This window comes from Hyaena hyaena, unplaced genomic scaffold (assembly GCF_003009895.1).
Source record: "Hyaena hyaena isolate Hyena2069 unplaced genomic scaffold, ASM300989v1 scaffold_3, whole genome shotgun sequence".
Classification (NCBI taxonomy): domain Eukaryota; kingdom Metazoa; phylum Chordata; class Mammalia; order Carnivora; family Hyaenidae; genus Hyaena; species Hyaena hyaena.
Genome location: NW_024080635.1, coordinates 1489655 through 1507765, shown reverse-complemented (window position 1 = coordinate 1507765; position 18111 = coordinate 1489655). Strand labels below are relative to the sequence as shown.

Genomic DNA, 18111 nt, shown 5'->3' with positions numbered 1-18111 from the left:
TTCAATCCCAGGATGTGGGATTGTTGCAGACCTGGCTGAAGGAGGATGCAGCCCCCATCCTGGCAGGAGGAGCTGTCATGGGGGTCAGCGACTCGGGCAAAGGGCTGTCCTGTCTGAGGTAAGGTCCCTCAGCACTTCAAAACCCCCTCAGACTGGAAATGCACCCCAGTTCTCACATAGGACCATCTTGCACAGGCAGAGGCCGGGCACGGAGGGAGGGTATGGGAGGAGCAGTTTAGATCCATGTTGGGAGGTGAGGTTCATTCTGAGAGGGGTCGGGGCGGGGGTGAGATCCCGGGCGGTGGGCAGGAGATGGGGGCGGGGCTCTCTAAGGCCGAGGTGGGTAGGGGGCGTGTCTGCCCCCACCAGACCTCCCGGACGGGAGAAGTGGGAGCTGCCCCCTCGCGGAAGAGCCCCCAGCTCTGTTAGCTCGCGAGTTGAGGCGTGGTGGCTGGGAGGGCGCCTATCGAACCGCCCCGGATTCTGCCCGCGGAGCGACGTGCGGCTTCGCGCCCAGGTAGGCTTGAGGGTGGAGAGGCCGGGGTTGTCCCTGGCTCGGAAAGACGTCTCTGGGCACTGACACCCCGCCCCCGACCCCATTCGGGCTACCTGAGTCGAGATGCTGAGGAGATTGGAGACCTCTGTCCTCCTCCCCCGGCGGGCGCTCCCTAGTGAGGGGGCCGGGGAAGTGAGGGCGTCCCCTTCCCTCTCCCGGGCAGGGGCGGGGGCGGAGCCTAGAGCACCGCTTCCCCCCGCCCCGGGGTTGGAGGGGAAGGGGAGGAACAGGGACCCCCCCCCCCAGGGGAAGGGCTCCGGGCCAACGCCGCGGGGCGTCTCCCTGGCAGTCCCTCCCCCCGCCCCCCGCCCGCCCCTCCGGCCGCCTCTGCCGCCGCGCGCCGCAGCAGCGCCGCCTTCCCTGCGCAGTCGGTGTCTCCGCATCGCTGGGTGAGTGGGGGCCGCTCCGGCCGGGGCTGGGGGATGCGGGGAGGGGGCAACCCGGAGGGAGGGGGCCCCGTCCAGCCTCTCCAACCCCGCCGCTCCCGCGCCCCCTGGGGAGCCTCCTTCCGAGGGCGCTGGGAAGAAGGGGCTCCCCAGGGGAAGAGCCCGGCGCTCTCCAGGGTCCTGACCGCCGAGTGGCCAGCGGGGAGGAGTCGCGTTCCGGCCGCCTCGGAGCGCCCCCTCCAGGAGGGGCCCCGCGCCCAGCGCTCTGAAGCGTGGGCTCAGGGCGAGAGCTAGGGAGAGGTTTGGAGAAGGTCCCCGGGGCGAGTTTCTCAGGTCGAGCTGGGGGTCTTTTCCATTCGGGGGACTCGGGGTCTTGCGGAGACAACAGAACCTTCTACCACCCTCGTTTCCAAGTCTTCCGATTGGGAGGGGCAGTTCTGAGGGTGGCAGGGAGGAGGGGGGCTCTGGAAGATCTCTCCTGCCCAGCGCATCTCTCTGCCCCCGCCCCGATGACCCAGTTCCGTGGACCTTGAGGAGGGGACTAAGGGACACACTTCTCCGCCCCAGCCCCACGCATTTCCTCCGTCCCCTCCCACACACTTGTTCATTGGGTCCTCAGTCTGGGGCAGAAAAGGCTGCTTTAGAATGGAGGGTCACCAACTTGCAAAAACATGCATGTGACACACTGCTGAGGACACACACAAGTCCCCTAAATGGCCACTCAGGCACATCCCCCTCATACTGTGATGGGTGCGTACCTAGTCACATGCACACATATCTACTGAAACCCACGGGAGTCAAATGCCATGCAGAAACCAGAGACATATGTGCATACATGAACACAAGCACTCACACACATGTTCATCCAAATGTGCACAGAGCTATGTGCAAATGCACACACAAGGAACATCCTCACCCTGTCTCACTCACAGCTCTAGGCTGGGGGGGAGGGATTCACCTGCATACACCCCTACACTCTTGCCTGGCACTGCCTGGCTGTCTCCTCTCCATTGCCTTCCCCTCAGTCCTCCACACCCTAACCTCCTTCACTGAGGGCTTCTTTCCGGACTATGTGAAAGGTAAGTATCGGGAGGAGGTTGGCTGGCCAGGGCTCTTACTGGAAAAGAGGCCCCTAGTATGTCTGAGAAGGGTCGCAGCTCCCTCTCCTGGGACCTGCAAGCACCCCTGGGAAAAGAAAGATGGCAAGGCTGCTGCCTGAGGGTCCCACGTGCCGCTGGCCATGTGAGAGGTGTCGGTATGGGAGTTGGCTTGTGATGGCATTTGTGAGACATGTGGGGTCGTGGGCTGGTGTCTTGATGCACAGGGTATGGGAGCTGATCATGAGTGGTGCCGTGTGTCAGTACATGTGAGTTGTGGAGCAGAGGGAACGTTGTGTGGAGGCATGGTGACCCACGGTGGTATGTGAGTGGCACGGGAGCCCGTGTGTGGATTTGGTGAGCTATATAGCATTAATATGTGTCAGTGTCTATTCATTTGTATGTTGTTATGCACGAGTCTTGTGGCATCTGGGTACATATAAAACATTTTTATTTGACACTTATGTAGCACATGTATGTGTAGGCACCATTCTAAGGGCTTCACATGTATTAACTAATTTAATCCCCATAAGAATGTGGTAGGTACTATCACCCTCATTTTACAGATGAGGCAGAGAGAGTATAAGGAACTCGTCTAAGGTCACGTAGGTAGTAAGAGGCAGATCTGAGATTCAAACCCGGGTGGTCTGGCTCTGGAGCCTCGGTTAACATCTACTTTATGCTGGCCTTTGTCAGGCATACACGTGTGGAAAGAGAACAGGTCAGTGTCCAGGTTGCAGGCGTATTTTGTAATGAGAAGCATACGTGAGGCAATGAAGAAGCAGGAGGGAAGAGGACCAGAAGGCCTTTTTGCATCTCCCTGGGCAGCCCCGGGAGTCACCCTTGTCACTCCAGGGCTGTGCAACCTGAACCAGGTCACCTCACTTCCTTGAGCCTGCCTCCTCATCTGTAAAGTGGGGCTAATCCCTGGACTTCACTTTGTGAGCATGAAATGGTATTCACCAGCCCAGTGGCTGGCACTGAGAAGGCTCTCGGTAAATGTGAGCCCCCTTCCCTTCCTCCGTCTCCTGGTCTGTTCCCTGGGAAACTGCAAGGTCCTGGGAAATGGTCTGGAGCACGACACAGAGGCAGGATGCCTGGGTACGGGCTGTTGACCTTGAGTCAGCTCCTCTCTTTCATTGGGTCAAATGAGAGACTGGGGGTGGCCGGTGTCTGGGGGCGGGGGCTTCCTGGAGTGGTGTCAAGGGGCCAAGAAGGCCTGACCATTCCCTCTCTCCCCTTGACCCCCTCGGGGATTCAGGTGGGACTTGGCTTGGTGGCCATGGGCAAGCAGAACAGCAAGCTGCGGCCGGAGATGCTTCAGGACCTGCGGGAGAACACGGAGTTCTCGGAGCTGGAGCTGCAGGAGTGGTACAAGGGCTTCCTCAAGGACTGCCCCACAGGCATCCTCAACGTGGATGAGTTCAAGAAGATCTACGCCAACTTCTTCCCCTACGGCGATGCCTCCAAATTTGCCGAGCATGTCTTCCGCACCTTTGACACCAACAGCGATGGCACCATTGACTTCCGGGAGTTCATCATTGCGCTGAGCGTGACCTCACGTGGCCGCCTGGAGCAGAAGCTCATGTGGGCCTTCAGCATGTATGACCTGGATGGCAACGGCTACATCAGCCGCGAGGAGATGCTCGAGATTGTGCAGGTGGGCCCCTGGACCCCTCAGAATGCCAGGTGCAGGGCCCAGCAGAGGGCACCCACCATTCTTTTTTGTCCTCTCCACAGCCCTTGTGGCTAGGTAGTGGCGGGTGCTACTCTTGTGATTCATTTAAAAAACTATGAGGAACTGATTTCCAATTTAAAGAAAAGTTAAGAAAACTCTCATATATCCCTTACCCAGATTCACCAATTAACTTTTGCCATATTTGCTTTACCATCATGGGTGTGAGAGCGCTGTGTGTGTAGTGCTTTGCTGTTGTTCTGAACGTCACCCTCTACCCCCCAAATACATCAGGATGTATTTCCTAAGAACAGGAACATACTCTTACATAACCCATAATATGATTATCAAAGTCAGGACATTTATGTAGAAACAATGCTATTATCTAACTTACAGACCATATTCCAGTTTTGTCAACTGTCTCTCGAAATGTTCCGTATGGCATTTTTTACCCAGGTCTAGGATCACACATTGCATTTAATTGTTGTGTCTCTTTAGCTTCCTGTAATCTGTAACAGTTCCTCAGCCTTTGTCTTTCAAAACTTGGCATTTCTTCACAGTACAGGCCAGTTATGTTTTATTGATCCTCATTTACTCAGGAGAAAATGGATGCTCAGGTGAAGACATTGGCCCAAAGCCACAGAGCCTGTAAGTGGACCAGCTGGGTCCACCATCCACTTTCCATGTGGACACCCAGCCACCTTTCAACTGACTGAAGGTCCATTAAGAACCTAGTACAAATGAGATGTTTATATCCATGAGCCAGTACATCCTTACAATAACCCCATGAGGCTCAGAGAGGTGAAGTGACTTGCTCAAGGTCACATAGCATGTAAGTGGCATCAAGTTCAAGCTGGCCACCACTCAGAGCTGCCCCTAGAAAGGGAGCTGGCTTCCAGTTTGGGAGTTGGCTTCAATTCTTAGGTTTCCCATTTGTAAAATGGGGATGGTGATACTAACCTCACAGGGAGATTTAAGGACCTGATGTCCATGCTCTTTCCTACTACAAGTTTAAGTGTAACACATGTTGGCTCTACAACAACCTTCCAGAGTCCATATGCCCTCGGCCCAGCACTGAAGTCCATCAGGGCTCTGGTTCTAGTCTACTTAGCCAGTTCCTACTTCACTTTTTGCCTGAGCCTGTATTTCTTCACCCATATAGTGAGGTGTTAGCCCTCTACGTCACCAGGTTATTACAGGTATAAAGGGGGACAGGGGCTCTGTCAAGAGAGAAGAGAGTTCTCCATATGACTGCTACTTGGCAAATGTTAGATGCTGTCCATTACTATTCTCTTCTCTGCACATTCTCTGCACTAGCCAGAGTGGCCTTTTCAACATCCTTAGGATATGCCCTGAGTAATTCCACTGTACAGCTTTGCACAAGCTCTTGCTCCCTTTCTTTTTGCCTCTCTGAATCCCTTCCCTCTGGCTCCTCAGCTCTGCTGCTTCCCCATCCATTGCCTCCAGCCCCTACTGGATTCTTGCTTTGGCTTCTCTCTTGCTAAGCATTGGGGTGTGCTCTCTTGAGCTAGACCCGAATGGCTGCTTTGGGATGCGCTGCTCCCCCTGTGTCGATTGCTAGGGGTCAAACCTTAATGTTTGTGACTCCCGTGGGCCAGGCATGAACTCTCCAGCTGATGGACAGAGGAAAGTTCTGGGGGTCCTGGTGGAAGGGCTGGGGCCATCAGGGTGATGGGAAAATCACTCAGGGATTGAACAGCACCTGGATACCAACCAATATGAGAGATGTTCACGTTTTACCAGTTCGTGCGGTTACACTGCTCTATACTGGTAAATCTCAACTCCGTTGGGGGCACCAAACCCAGACATCCGTCATGCCCAGCCTCATTCCTTGGGCCTCCTCCAGGCCCCCTGCCTGGCTGGCCTCTGCTACCTGGGCCCTGATTTCCTTTATGGCAGCGGGGCAGCCCAAGACGGCCAGTGCAGAGGGAGCTCTGCAAACCCCAGTGACTGATTAATTACAAGTCGGCTCCAATGAAACAATGAGTGCACAGCAATTCCAGACAATTAATTGGGAGACCCAGGAGAGGGCTGTCACGAGGGGAGCAGTCACTCTCTAAGTCACTCGGGCATCCTTCTCAGGATCCAATCGTGTGGTAAGGTGGTGGGCACACTGCAAGGGAAAATACGGCATTTTGGCCTCTTGGGGCTTCGGCTCTGGTGGGAGAGAACAAGTGTGCAGCCCACACTGACTTGCTAAATGTGGCATCTGGAGTCTAGGGGACTGAAAGGCAGGGAAGGCCCGAGGATGTGGTGGATGAGTAATGATTATATTACACGCTGCTGTTTACTGACCACTTACTCCAGCCAGCTACTATTCTAACTACAACACTGTCTCATTCAATTGTCTAGACAATCCTATTGAGGGAGACGTGAGGAAACTGAGGTTCACAGATACATATACACATAAGGTGATTACCAGGATGCCACTCTGGGTCTCTTTACTTCAAAGTCTCTGCTGCATCCCACAAGCATCTATCCAGCAACTATGAAGGAGCGGATTCTAATTCAGTCTCCGCCATCAATTCGCTTTCCAAGCCTCCATTTCTTATCTGGAAAATGGGGATCATGATACCAGCTTTTCAGGACTGTTGTGAGGTTAAGAAATAATACATGTAAAGCACCTAGCACACAGCAGGTACCTGATAAGTGGTAGCTGGTACTATTATTCCGGGAAGAGGCTGTATATTCTGGGAAACTTGAAAGGCACGGAGGGGTTGGTTGTGGCAGGGTCACCCACCAGGGGAGGCCTGATGATGGAGAGGTCAGCGGGGACCAGAGTGCGAAGTACCTTGAGTGCCCGGCTGAATGGTTTGGACTTGGTACAGAGAGCAGTGGGAGGTGCCAAAGGCTTTTAAGCAGTGGAGTCCCTGCCACAGGCCAGGCGCTATGCTAAGTTCTGAGGTTATGGGTACTAGCTAGATGTCCATGATCTTTAGCTGTATGCTGGAGACCAGGAGCAATCCTACAAAATTCCTTCCAGAGAGGTGTCCCCAAAGGAAAAGCCCGGGAGGCTCTGGGCCAGCATATGGGCCTTGACCCAGGCAGGATCAAAGAAGGCCTCCCTAAGAAAGCGCTATGTAAGTTGAGTCCCAAGGAAGAGTGGGAGGCAGCAGAAGGAGCGTGGGGCAGCATCCAGAAGGAGCTGGGTGCACGGTGGGCCTGGAGGGAAGCCTGTGTGTGATGGAAACGAGGCGGCGGCCCACTGGGTTGGGGACGTGGTGGTGGCGATCTGTGTTTGGAAAGCGTTCAGAGGCAGCGTGGGGGCCAGATGCCAGGGAAAGAGGCCAGAAAAGACCAGTACGGAGGCTGGAGATGGATCTAAGGCAAGGGGAGTTTATGGGATGGGGGAGAAGGAAGGCTTCTTGGCAGAGGTGTCAGTAGCAAAAAGCTGTAACATTGGGACGATGGGCCTGATCCTTCAGTTCCGAGGCGCCAGGACCCAGCCTAGCCCACAGGCCAAGCCCTACGTGCTCTGTGTACATTTAGCACAAATATCCTACCTCGTGTTGCCTCCAGAGATCCTGCACGTGGCAGCTGCAGTTCTGGGCACAACTGAGCGCATGCTGTCCCCGCCTCTGGCAGCTGCTCATTTGCGTTTATTTGCATAATGCCCCCGCCCTCTCTGGGCCCTGCAGCCTCAGGCCTTCCAGCCCTTAGTGCGGCTCTGCGCCCCCTGCCGGCCATCGAGACAGAGCAGCCCAATGTCCCCTCCGCCCAGCGCCCCCTGTAGGCCACTGGGCGCTGGTCGCCCAGGGCCCCGAAGTTTTAGAAAAGCAGCGCTAAGCCGGTACTCACCCTGGAGCCTGTAGTGCCCCGCACCAGCTCCTAAGCCCCATGTTCTAGCCCCTTCGCTATCTGGGTCCTGATATCCTCCAACCTCTCTCCTGGCCCACTGCACTCGGCCACCCCCAAGTTCTCGGCGCCCACTCAGCTTCCTGCTGCAGGTCCTTTGTACGTGCGGATTGCTCTGCCAGCAATGCCTTTCCCACCTGGCGCTCCAAGGGAACTTGGACAGGGCCCGCTCCAGTGGCCCCCTCTTCTGGGAAGCCTCTCCAGACACTCCTTCCTAAATTAATCCCCCTCCCCCTTCCCCCACGCCTCCGTGACCACCTCTCCACCTCACCCAGGCGGGAGCAGCAATTTTCTGTGTGCGTAGATGCGGTTTTGGATGGTGGGGGTTCGGGGTTCGGGCAGGCTCCTCTCACTCTCTGCCTCCCCCTCCCGCCCCTCAGGCCATTTACAAGATGGTTTCGTCCGTGATGAAGATGCCGGAGGACGAGTCGACCCCAGAAAAGAGGACCGAGAAAATCTTCCGCCAAATGGACACAAACAACGACGGTGAGGGGGCAGGGATGGGGCGGGGCGGGTGCCACTCCCCCTTCCTCTTCTGCGGCTCCACTCGGCCTCCCCTCGCTGCGCGGCCGCCTCCTCCAGCATCACTGCTCCCCTCGCCCCGCAGGCAAGCTGTCCCTGGAGGAGTTCATCCGCGGGGCCAAAAGCGACCCGTCCATCGTGCGTCTGCTGCAGTGCGACCCCAGCAGCGCCTCCCAGTTCTGAGCGAGAGGACCCAGGTTCCCCCTCCTCCCTGCCTTCACTGGCCCTCTCCCGGCTCTCGGCTTCCTCTCCTTGTGTCTATCCAGGCTGGGGGTCAGGCTGGGCACCCATCCACCCCAGGGCCTGCACTCTGGGGTCTCTGGAGAAGGCAACCCTGCAGCAAGCAAGCGGTTAGCACCCTCAGTCCAAAAGGCAGCACCTCCCTTAGGCAAGGATGAGACGCAGGCTCTGGCTGGGTCTGCCCCCTCCCCCCTTACCCAGACGGAACTTCAGCCGTTTTCCCCCGCCCCCCACCCGCCCCCCGACTCACACGCAGCCTCCAGCTCCTCCCCCAACCACCGGGCAAGCTACCCCACCCCCACCCCGCCCTAGTAGCTCTCAGCCTGGGTGCAGGGCGGAATCCTGCCCAGGTGAGGAGGCTGTCTTCATTTGGATAGGAGGAAGGATTCCGGAGGTGTGGGGGGTTGAGGGAAAAGCCTCCTTGAGTCGTCCTTTCCTGCAGGAGGGCCTCAACCCTTCCTGCTCCCCAGCGCTTGTAGGCCTGGAGGCCAGGATGCAAAAGGAACCCCCTACCCCTCTTCCAGCCTCCCAGCTGTGGGTCCCAGGAACCTCCACCTGCCTTCCAGCACTCGGATGAACACAGACCCACCGATCCCTCTGTAGATTTTTCCTCTCTGAGACACACACACACACACACAGGCCCGCGGATGGACAGACACATCCAGAGCCCCAGCCCCAGCATCCTGTGTGGGAAAGAAGCACAGGCCCCCTGGCCGAGTCCCCTCCCCTGCTGCATGCATCCACGTGGAACATCTCTGTTCTTTTTAATAACTTCAGAATAAAGTCTCATTTCAGTGCAGTGGGCTGGGTAGCTGAGGGAGGGGGTCGGAAGCCCCACCCGGGTCCCTGAGTGACCAGTGAAACCTCTGGTCACAGTGCAGACTTGGTTGCGGGGGCCCCAGCGGTCACGGGGCCTGGATGGGGCATCAGCTCTCAGAGGGTCAGCGGCTCAGAGCTGGCGCAGCTCAGCAGGTCACGACCCTCCACAGGCTCTGGGCTCTCCTGCATCTGCAGACACAAGAGGGTGCCAGGGACTGGGTCTGCTCCTACAGGACACCTCGGGGAGGGAGGGGGCGGGGGGGGGCTGGGAGGATCTCTAGGGCAAAGGAGCCTCACTACCCCCTCCCGTGCAAGAGCCAGACCATACCCACGGAGTGCCCTGGAGCGCCCCCAGCTTGAGCCCGCTCCCTCTCACTCAGGGCTCATCCTGGGCCTTGGGAAGCCAGGTTTCAGCTGTGTGACCTAGCTGGGAGCTCCTCCCTTTCATCCCGGGGAAAACACTGTTGCCCCAGTTCTCAAGGCAGGGGCCCCACGCAGAGGGGTAAGGGCAGACCAGCTTGGGCTTCCCTGCAAGGGCTCCCAGGAAATATGCGGAGTCAGGGCCAGGGCGGATGGAGGGGGCCTTACCATGTGGTGGCTGCTTTTCCCCCACCAGGGCCTCAGTTCCAGCAGCTGGTGGGCGAGCTGGGCGCAGCGCACCGCAAACACGCTCTCTGCCACGCAGAGCACTAGCGCGATGCCCCAGAGGCACAGGCTGGAGCTCTGCGGGGTGCACAAGGAGCGGGAGGGAGAGTGGGTGTCCAAGGACCCTTCCCATGTCTGATGAGCACCTGGGTGTCACCACTCATCCCTCCCCACTCCCCCAGCCCTGCCCTGCTCCCCCACTGCAGTCCAGGCCTCAGCACTCACGTAAATGCGTGTGGGGTCGAAGGGACAGTCGGGCACCAGTACCAGCAGTTCGGGGCTTCCGAAAGTGCAGGCAGCCAGCAGTGCCCGGCCTTGGGTGGCAAAGGTCACGGCGATCGAGGCCAGGAGGCCCAGGGCACAGGTCAGAGAGAGAAGGGCACAGGCCACGCTCGAGCTAAACACTGTCCAGCGCTGGATGGGGGAGGCCACAGGTCAATGGACGTCAGGCTTGGCCCCATGGGGTCAGCCTCCTTCCCTCCGGGCAGGCTAGACCCCTCGAGGTGGCCGCTGCCCCTAGCCTACCCCTCCAGCCCCTCCCAGGAGGAGCCACGTACCAGGGGGATGTTGGGGAGGTAGCGTGACAACACAATGGCTGCAATGCCCGAGGTGATGACCTGCGGGGAAGGAGAGCAGGCAGGGGTGAGGGGCACCCTCGGACAACGATTCCACCAATGCCAACTCTAGCCCTCCAAGCCCCCAGACCCTCATCCCAGCTCAGCTTTGGCCTCACTACCTCCACTGGCACAGAGGCACTGCCTCCTCACGGTCCAGCCCTGAAGAGATGTTTCTAATGTCCGGTAACTCCCTGCCTACATCCTTCCGTGACTCCCCACTGCCTATAGTTGTTTATCTCAAACAGGGACCTGTGTAGCCCAGGCCTGCAGGGGCATGCCACAGGATATATATGGCATGTCTCCCTGGGGTGGAAAAGATTTGGGGGGGAAACTAAGTCAACTCAACTGGCAAGGAACTGAACACAAGATTGTATTTTAGCAAGTCAGAAAGTTTCATGGAGTAGAATTCCACGGGCAGGCTGTCTGATGGCGATCCAGCATTGGCTTTAATTCACTGAGCAGCCACAAGTAAGTGCCCCCAGCTCTCTGGGCTAAGCCTCAGTCTGCAGGATGAGCTCACAGAAAAGACGCTAGCTTTGGTGTCAGACACAAATGGTCTCAGCTCCTGCTTGGCTTCTGTGTGTCAGCCGGAGGTTGGGCGAATCCTCAGTGTCGGTTTCCCCCTCTGGAAAGCGGGGCCAGCAGATGCCCCATGGTGCCAGAAGCAGTGAGGATTAGCTGAGGAAACGAGGGCAGAGCTGAAGGGGGCCCGCCCAGAGCCCATCCCTGGTGGACCCCTTAACCCTGAGCTCACGCTCTCCTTGCGGTCCTCACAAGGCTGGGGGGAAGAACAAACCCTAGGAGTAACCCCAGGGAGCCCCGTGCATATCTGCACAGCCCAGCCCTGTTCCACCAGCTGAGGCTTCTCCTGCTTGCTGGGGCCTATGATCTTCATTCACCTCAGCCGTGGGACCAGGAGGCTGTTCGAGCTTCACTTTGGAGAGGAGAGACTAGGCTCAGAGAGAGAAAGAAGTCCCTCAACCAGGAGGCGGCAGAGATGGAACTCAAGACTGCGGTGTGTGGATGTTGCCCAAAGGTGGGAAAGAGCTTTATGACCTTCGGAACACCAGGCCCTGCATTCATGGATTCCTCCAACAGCTATTGACATCTACTCATAACCATGGCCACCATTAATTGAGCTCCTGCTATAGACGATGCCTAATGCTAAGTTCCTGCCAATTTTGTTTTTTCGGTGTCCCCAGAATAGATCTTAGCCATTCCCACCTCCACACCTTTGCATCTGCCATTCTCTGTATTTGGAATGTCATTCCAGCTTCCTCTCCTACTTGCTGGCCCCGGCATGCCTCCTACGTGAGGCTATGGTAATTGCAGCCTATCTCTGAACTCCTACTCATCCATCAATATCCAGCTCAGCGGCCTCCACCTCTGTGAACACTCCTGGACCCTCCCAAGCTCAGCTGATGCTCCTTCCTTTTGTCCAGCACTGCCCCGATCACTTCCCTATTGTAATAATAATGCTAGCTCGCAGGTGTGGGCACTAACCGTGTGCTGGGTACCGCGACAAGCACTTTACATGGATGATCTCATTCATACTCCCCGGGACCCCCTGGGGTGGACACCGTTACCGTCCCCATGTAATGGACAAGGCCGCTGAGGCAGGGAGAGGTTGACTTATGCAGTTGGAAAGTGGCAGGGAGGCTAGCGCTTGGGGCTCCCCCCTTGCCCACCCCAACCCCCCTCCAGCTCCCTCTCGCCAGTCCCGCTCCCAGCCTGGCCATACCACGATGGCAGACGTGACAGAGAGGATGTTGACCACGCAGTACTGCAGAGCCACTGCGTCGTGCGGGGTAGCCACGTAGCGCAGCACGGTGCCGTGCAGCAGAGCTGCTGCAATGAAACTCCCGTGGCCCAGCACTACCAGCACCAGCCCTGTCTTCATCAGCACCTTCCGGAAGTCACCCACACTCAGGCCACCTGTGGGGCACAGCCATGTCAGGGCCACCGGCGGGGGGGGGCCTCATTTTCGGGCAGAGGAGGGAACCGAGGCCCCGACAGGACTAAAGGACATTGGGTTCTAAGTCCCCTTCCGGATGGCTTGGGGTCACGGATGTGTCTCCCTGAGCCTCAGTTGCCTCATTTGGAAAAGAGGTTCACAATACCTTCATGAGAGTCTTTGGGACTCTGCGGCTGGAAAAGCACACAGGTGGTACTTAATAAAGGGCAGGAGTTCTCGTTAGTGCTCAAGGTTACGAGCGGCAGGGCCACCTAGGTCTCTAGCTCTAGGTCCATAATCTTTCCACTAAGCTCCCCATTCACTGATTTATTCATTCAGGAGTTTGTTACTCAAATACTCAGAGTGCCTGCTCTGTGCCAGGCCCTAATGTACCACGGTGAGTTTGACAGTCACTGTCTAGGCCCCAAGGAGTCCCTAGTTCACTGGGCAAGGATCAGATCCTGCTCAGGATTCAGTCTGGTGTGCAGAGCCTGGTATGTAGTAGATAATCAACTCACAACTGTGGAACTGACTTGGGGCAAGAAACAAGCCTCTGAGTATCCATCTCCTCATCTTTAAAATGGGAAGAGGGATGCCTGGCTGGTTCAGCCCAAAGAGCATATGACTCTTAAACTTGGGGTCGTGAGTTCGAGCCCCACATTGGGTATAGAGATTACCTAAATAAATACATAACTTAAAAAGTAATGAAATGGGAAGAATAACCCTTGTCTCCCATTGGAGGAGAGTCCCAGGAGGAGGCAGATGGGAAGGTAGGTGGGGCATACCCTGGGGGTGCTGGGAAAAGCAAGCTCTTGGTACTGGGGCACTGGACAGGGACAGGGCGAGTCGGGGAGGCTGGAGACAAAAGAACACCAGAGACTCGTCTGTAAATTCTGGGTGGCCCAGTGGCTACCCAGCCCCTGTCTGCACACCTCACGAAGAGGGAACTCTCCTGCTTGGGCAGCTCAGGCTGTTCCACATCTGCTCTTTGGAACGTCCCCTGTGAGTCCTGGCCTGGCCCCAGAGGACACACACGAATCTAGTAGCCTCCTGGTGCTGTCAACCCCTCATTCCAGCCAGCTCTGGGGGACTGGCCAGGCCTCTAAACTAAGCTCTAGGAAGTCCCTTCCTACGCCTCAGTCTCCTCATCTGTGACAGAGGGGGTTGGATCCTATTTCATATAAAGGAGCCTGTAGCAGGAAGGGAGGGAGGGAGAGAGAGAGAGAGAGAGAGAGAGAGAGAGAGAGAGTGAGAGAAAGAAAGAAAGAAAGNAAAGAAAGAAAGAAAGAAAGAAAGAAAGAAAGAAAGGAAGGAAGGAAGGAAGGAAGGAAGAAAGAAAGAGAAAGGAAGGAGGGAGGGAGGGAAGGAGGGAGGGGGAAGGAGGGAGGGGGGAAGGAAGGAGGGGGGAAGGAAGGAGGGAGGAAAGAGGGAGGGGGAAAGGAAGGAGGGAGGGGGGAAGGAGGGAGGGAGGGGGGAAGGAAGGAGGGAGGGATCACTAGAGTGGATATTCTTGGGGCCCCTGTGCCAAGAAGCAGTTGCTAGAGAGAAGGGAGTATAGGGGCCACTGAGACAGCCCTTCTGGGTGACCCTGTGGTGTATAAACTGGGGAGGGGCTGGTGCCGCTGGTCTCTGAACCGCTGGGGGCCTGCAGGACCCTCTGGAGCAGGACTGGGTCTCAGAGCAGACGGCAGGTGATGGCTTGATGGCGCTGTGGAACTGGGATGGCGGCGCAAAGATTAACTGCTAGTCAAACAGGAAGCTTGTCCCAGGGGCCTGACCCACCTCACCCCATCCACCCACCTGCCTGGCAGCCCAGACGCCACCTGGCTCAGGGCTGGGCTCGGGAACAACAACATCCCAGGACTAAGACTTGGTCAACTGGAGGGACAGGGCCACCGTGGGGCTGTGCCTGGGGCCGGGACAGAGTCTGGGGCAGTCCTGGCCTCTCCCGTCTAAGTTAGCATTCTTAGAGCACTTAGCAATACGGTAGGCACGGGGGTGAGCACTGCACTGTCAGGAGCTAACTGCGTTCCCACAGTAGTCTTGGGAGGTGGTGCTACCATCCCCACTTTACAGATGAGGAAACTGAGGTTCATGAGGCCTCTTGGCTAGAAAGTGGGGAGTCCCCAGGTCTGTCTAATGCCCAAGAGCAGCATCCCTGTGCCCAGCGAGTGAGGGGAGAGGACACCCAGTCCCACTCTGGATCCTGTTTGCCAGAGTCCCTTCTATCCCCGCCTGGTTGGAGGAGTGGAGGGTTGGAGGGGGGAGCCTTTTGCAAGGCCGGTGGTCGGCCGAAAGGGCTGGTAGCCTCTGGCCCCGAACTCCCCGGGCCCCTGGGACTCCCTCCCTCCGCTCTCCCTCCCCGCCCGGCGCGCGCCGCTCCCTCCAGCGACTCCCCTCCCGCCCGGGGGGAATCCCTCCTCCGCCGGAAAGGAAAGTGGGGGCGGGGGAGGGGGCGGAGGCGCTACCCCACCTCGAGGGGATACCGGCAGCCCTCCTCCCGCCACCTCACCGCTGGGGAAACTGAGGCCAGGAGCGGAAAGTGCGCCGCGGAGAAGGCGGCGGGGGGCGGCGGGGGCCTCGCGGGCCGTCCCGCCGCGGCTCACCCAGGCGCAGACACATGTCGGCTCCCGCGCCGGCGCTCCGCGGCCGCTTCAGCGGGGCTCCGGGTGCAGCGGCCGGCCGCCGGGCCCCGCTCCCATCCCCGTCCGCAGCCTCCGCGCCCGCCCGCCGCCCGCGCTGCCCGCGCCGCCCGCGCCGCGTCTGGGGCCCGGGCTGGCCGGCGCCCGGCCGGCCTCCCTTCCCGTCACCCCCCGGGCGGCCCAGCCCCGGGCGGGCCCTGGCCGCTCGTTTGCATCCCGGGCCGGTCCGACCGGCCGGGCAGCCCTTCCCCGCCCTCCTGGCTGAGTCACGGCGCCGGCCCCTCCCACCCGCCTGGCCGCCTGCCTCGGCGGGATCCCAGCCCTCTCGGGTGGGCCCATTGCACAGATGGCCACTGAGGCTCAGTGGTGGCAGCCATGGTCCGGTGGCGGGGGCGGGGGGGGGGGCGGCGTACGCGTGTTGGCCGCACCTGGTCGGGCAGCCGCAGGGTGAAGGTTTGGAATCTACTTCTTTCTAGAAGACGGGTGGTGCAGGAGCCCTGCTTGGGAGACCAGAGGCTATCCCTGACTTGCTGTAGGACCTCAGGCAAACCACTTTCCCTGCTCGGGCCTTAGTTTTCACCGGGCAAAGGACGGGCCCTGCCCTGGGAGTCTATGGTCACTTTATCCCCCTCCTTTGAAGGTCTCTGTTCTCTCATTGGAAAGTTAGGGATAATCATTGCTGTCCTCTTCCCAGGTGATGAGACAGAATGAGATACAAAATGAGATAAGAAAACACTGAAAATTCTCTAGAGTGCCTTCAAAGCCTAGTCTCAGCGGGGTCACGCAGTAGGAGCTTTACGTATCCTGACTATTGATTACTGACCCCCTTTAATGTGCCGGGAAGGACCCTGCCCTCCTTTGTTTTGTCCTCAGCGTCTGCACGTGGTAGTCCGTGGGAACCCAGATTCCCACCCGGGTCTCCATGCCCATGTTCCCCAATGTGGCCGAGCTGGGGCTGCCTCCCAGGGCTTTATTAGCCCACAGAGCAGGCCTCTGGGAAGCGCTTACCTGGGATCTGGGCAGCATCAGTTCATCGTCTGCACCCCCCGCGACACTGGTCAGCGGCCTTCAGCGCAGGCGCTGATACTTCCAACACCAGATGTCCGCTGAATGTGTGCCTTTCCGCACGCCTGTACTGGTGCCAACTGTGTGCCCTATGTTTCAGACGCCGGGGTCGGCATGTGCATTTCTGGAGTTTAGAGGACGTTAACACCAAAGGAGGGAGTGGAGCCATTTGAAACTGGGTCCGGCAAGCCCCTGGGGGTCTGGGCAGGCTGCCACAGTCAGGCAGGCTGCCCTGATTATCCCTCAGCGGACACGCTTCCCAGTTACCTGCTGTCTGAAGTGGGACAGTTGGGAGAAAGACTTGCAAGGTGGAAGGGAAGATGTGGAGCAGTTCGCGAAGCCATTGGGTTGGTGTTCTCCGGGGCTGGCATTTGAATTTTTATGTTCATGGAGACAACCTTTTAGTAGGGCAGTTGGGCAGCTCTTATCCACACTGTAAATGGTCCCTTGTACTTGTGACCCAGCAATTCAATTTCAAGGTCTTCACCTTAAGCACTGAAAAAGTGCAAAGATATGTGTGCGTAGTTATAGATAAGCTGGTCCTAATCGCAAGCGGTAACACCAAAGTGATAACCAAGAGAGCCCAGGGAGAGGGAGGGAAGGATTTTGCTTTTTGTTTGACACGTGGCTACATTGTAGAAATCTCACAATGAGCATTTATTCGTGTCTTGCTCTTGTTACGAAGAGAGAAAGAAAAAAAGCCTTATCACCGCCACCCTACCCCACTCCAGCAACAACTTTCTGATGACAAAGGGCACCTCCCAGGGGCCGCCCTGGAGAGCACATGTGGTCACTGCAAGGTCAGTGCCAAATCTCACGTATGTGAGTGCATGTGGCTTTCCCATCAGTGTCAGGCGGTTCTCTTGACACAGCCCATCTGGGCCTTCTTGGAATTAGGCTGGGGACCTGGACCTCGCAAATATCTCTTGCTTTCAGATGCATAGATGAGGATCCTCTCTTTTTATTCTTGGAACAATACTGAGTTAAAGGTTATTATCCTGTTTTAAAGATGAGAAATTTGAGGCCCAGACAAGTACAAGGCTTTTCAAACATCACACCGCATGGTGGTGCCTGGGTGATTCAGTTGGTTAAGCATCTGACTTCAATCCGGCTCAGGTCATGAATTCATGGTTCTCAGGTCATGAGCTCATCATTCGTGAGTTCGAGGCCTGCGTTGGGCTCTGTGCGGACAGCTCAGAGCCTAGAGCCTGTTTCAGATCCTGTGTTTCCCTCTCTCTGTCCCTTCCCCACTCATGCTCTGTCTCTCTAAAAATAAACATTAAAAAAAAAAAGAGGGGCGCTTGGGTGGCTCAGTCAGTTAAGCGTCCGATTTCGGCTCAGGACATGATCTCACGGTTCGTGGGTTCGAGCCCCGCGTTGGGCTCTGTGCTGACAGCTCAGAGCCTAGAGCCTGTTTCAGATTCTGTGTCTCCCTCTCTCTCTGATCTCCCCTGCTCACGCTATCTCCCTCTCAGAAATAAACAAAAACATTTTAAAAAATTTTAAAAAAAGAAAGATCACACAGCATGTATCAGTGGTATAGGGCTGAGACCTGTGTACTTGTAAAGGCTACTCCTGAATGCAGGAGGGGACTATGGGGGGGTGGGGAATGGGGGGAGGGGAGCCCTAGCCTCCAGGGATGGCCTGTTACCCTCTGAAGAGGGTAAACTGCCTATCTGTTTCTTCCCAGACAATTTGCCAGTCATGGCCCAGGTTAAGCTACCTGAAGTTATTTCCATTTCTCTTCCTTATTGCCAGGTGGCCAAAGTCCAAGCCACCCAGTGTCCCTTGCCTCTTCCCCACCCTTCTGCACACTGGCCTGGGCTTCTAGGAAGAAACCTAGGCCAAGCTCTAGTCTCTTATCCTCTACCAGCACACTGTGACATGCTGGTAAGTCACTGCCATTCACTGGACCTCAGTTTTCCATCTGTCAAATGGGGATAATGATTGCCTTCTCTGCCTCCCAGATCTCTGTGGTGTAAATAACTCGAGAGCCGTGAGATTGGGTAGAAACCTG

The 18111-nt window shown here is 57.3% G+C and overlaps 2 protein-coding genes across 3 annotated transcripts; one reads left to right on the top strand and one right to left on the bottom strand.

Annotated features, from left to right (window-relative positions):
• The first annotated feature begins 398 nt into the window (after window positions 1-398).
• Window positions 399-8604, top strand: HPCA (hippocalcin). 2 transcript variants are annotated; one of them, XM_039233773.1, is made up of 4 exons: window positions 399-517; window positions 3301-3699; window positions 7971-8076; window positions 8198-8604. In XM_039233773.1, the coding sequence occupies exons 2-4, from the start codon at window positions 3322-3324 to the stop codon at window positions 8293-8295; spliced, it is 582 nt and encodes a 193-aa protein (XP_039089704.1). In that variant the 5' UTR covers window positions 399-517; window positions 3301-3321; the 3' UTR covers window positions 8296-8604. The 2 variants fall into 2 exon arrangements, with proteins under 2 accessions (XP_039089704.1, XP_039089696.1); XM_039233765.1 differs by lacking the exon at window positions 399-517 and adding an exon at window positions 880-945.
• A 493-nt stretch (window positions 8605-9097) lies between these two features.
• Window positions 9098-15167, bottom strand: TMEM54 (transmembrane protein 54). Its single transcript, XM_039233753.1, has 6 exons — window positions 14994-15167; window positions 12175-12368; window positions 10374-10433; window positions 10042-10230; window positions 9760-9894; window positions 9098-9360 (listed from the first exon to the last, which is right to left on the bottom strand). The coding sequence occupies exons 1-6, from the start codon at window positions 15007-15009 to the stop codon at window positions 9286-9288; spliced, it is 669 nt and encodes a 222-aa protein (XP_039089684.1). The 5' UTR covers window positions 15010-15167; the 3' UTR covers window positions 9098-9285.
• Window positions 15168-18111: the final 2944 nt, after the last annotated feature.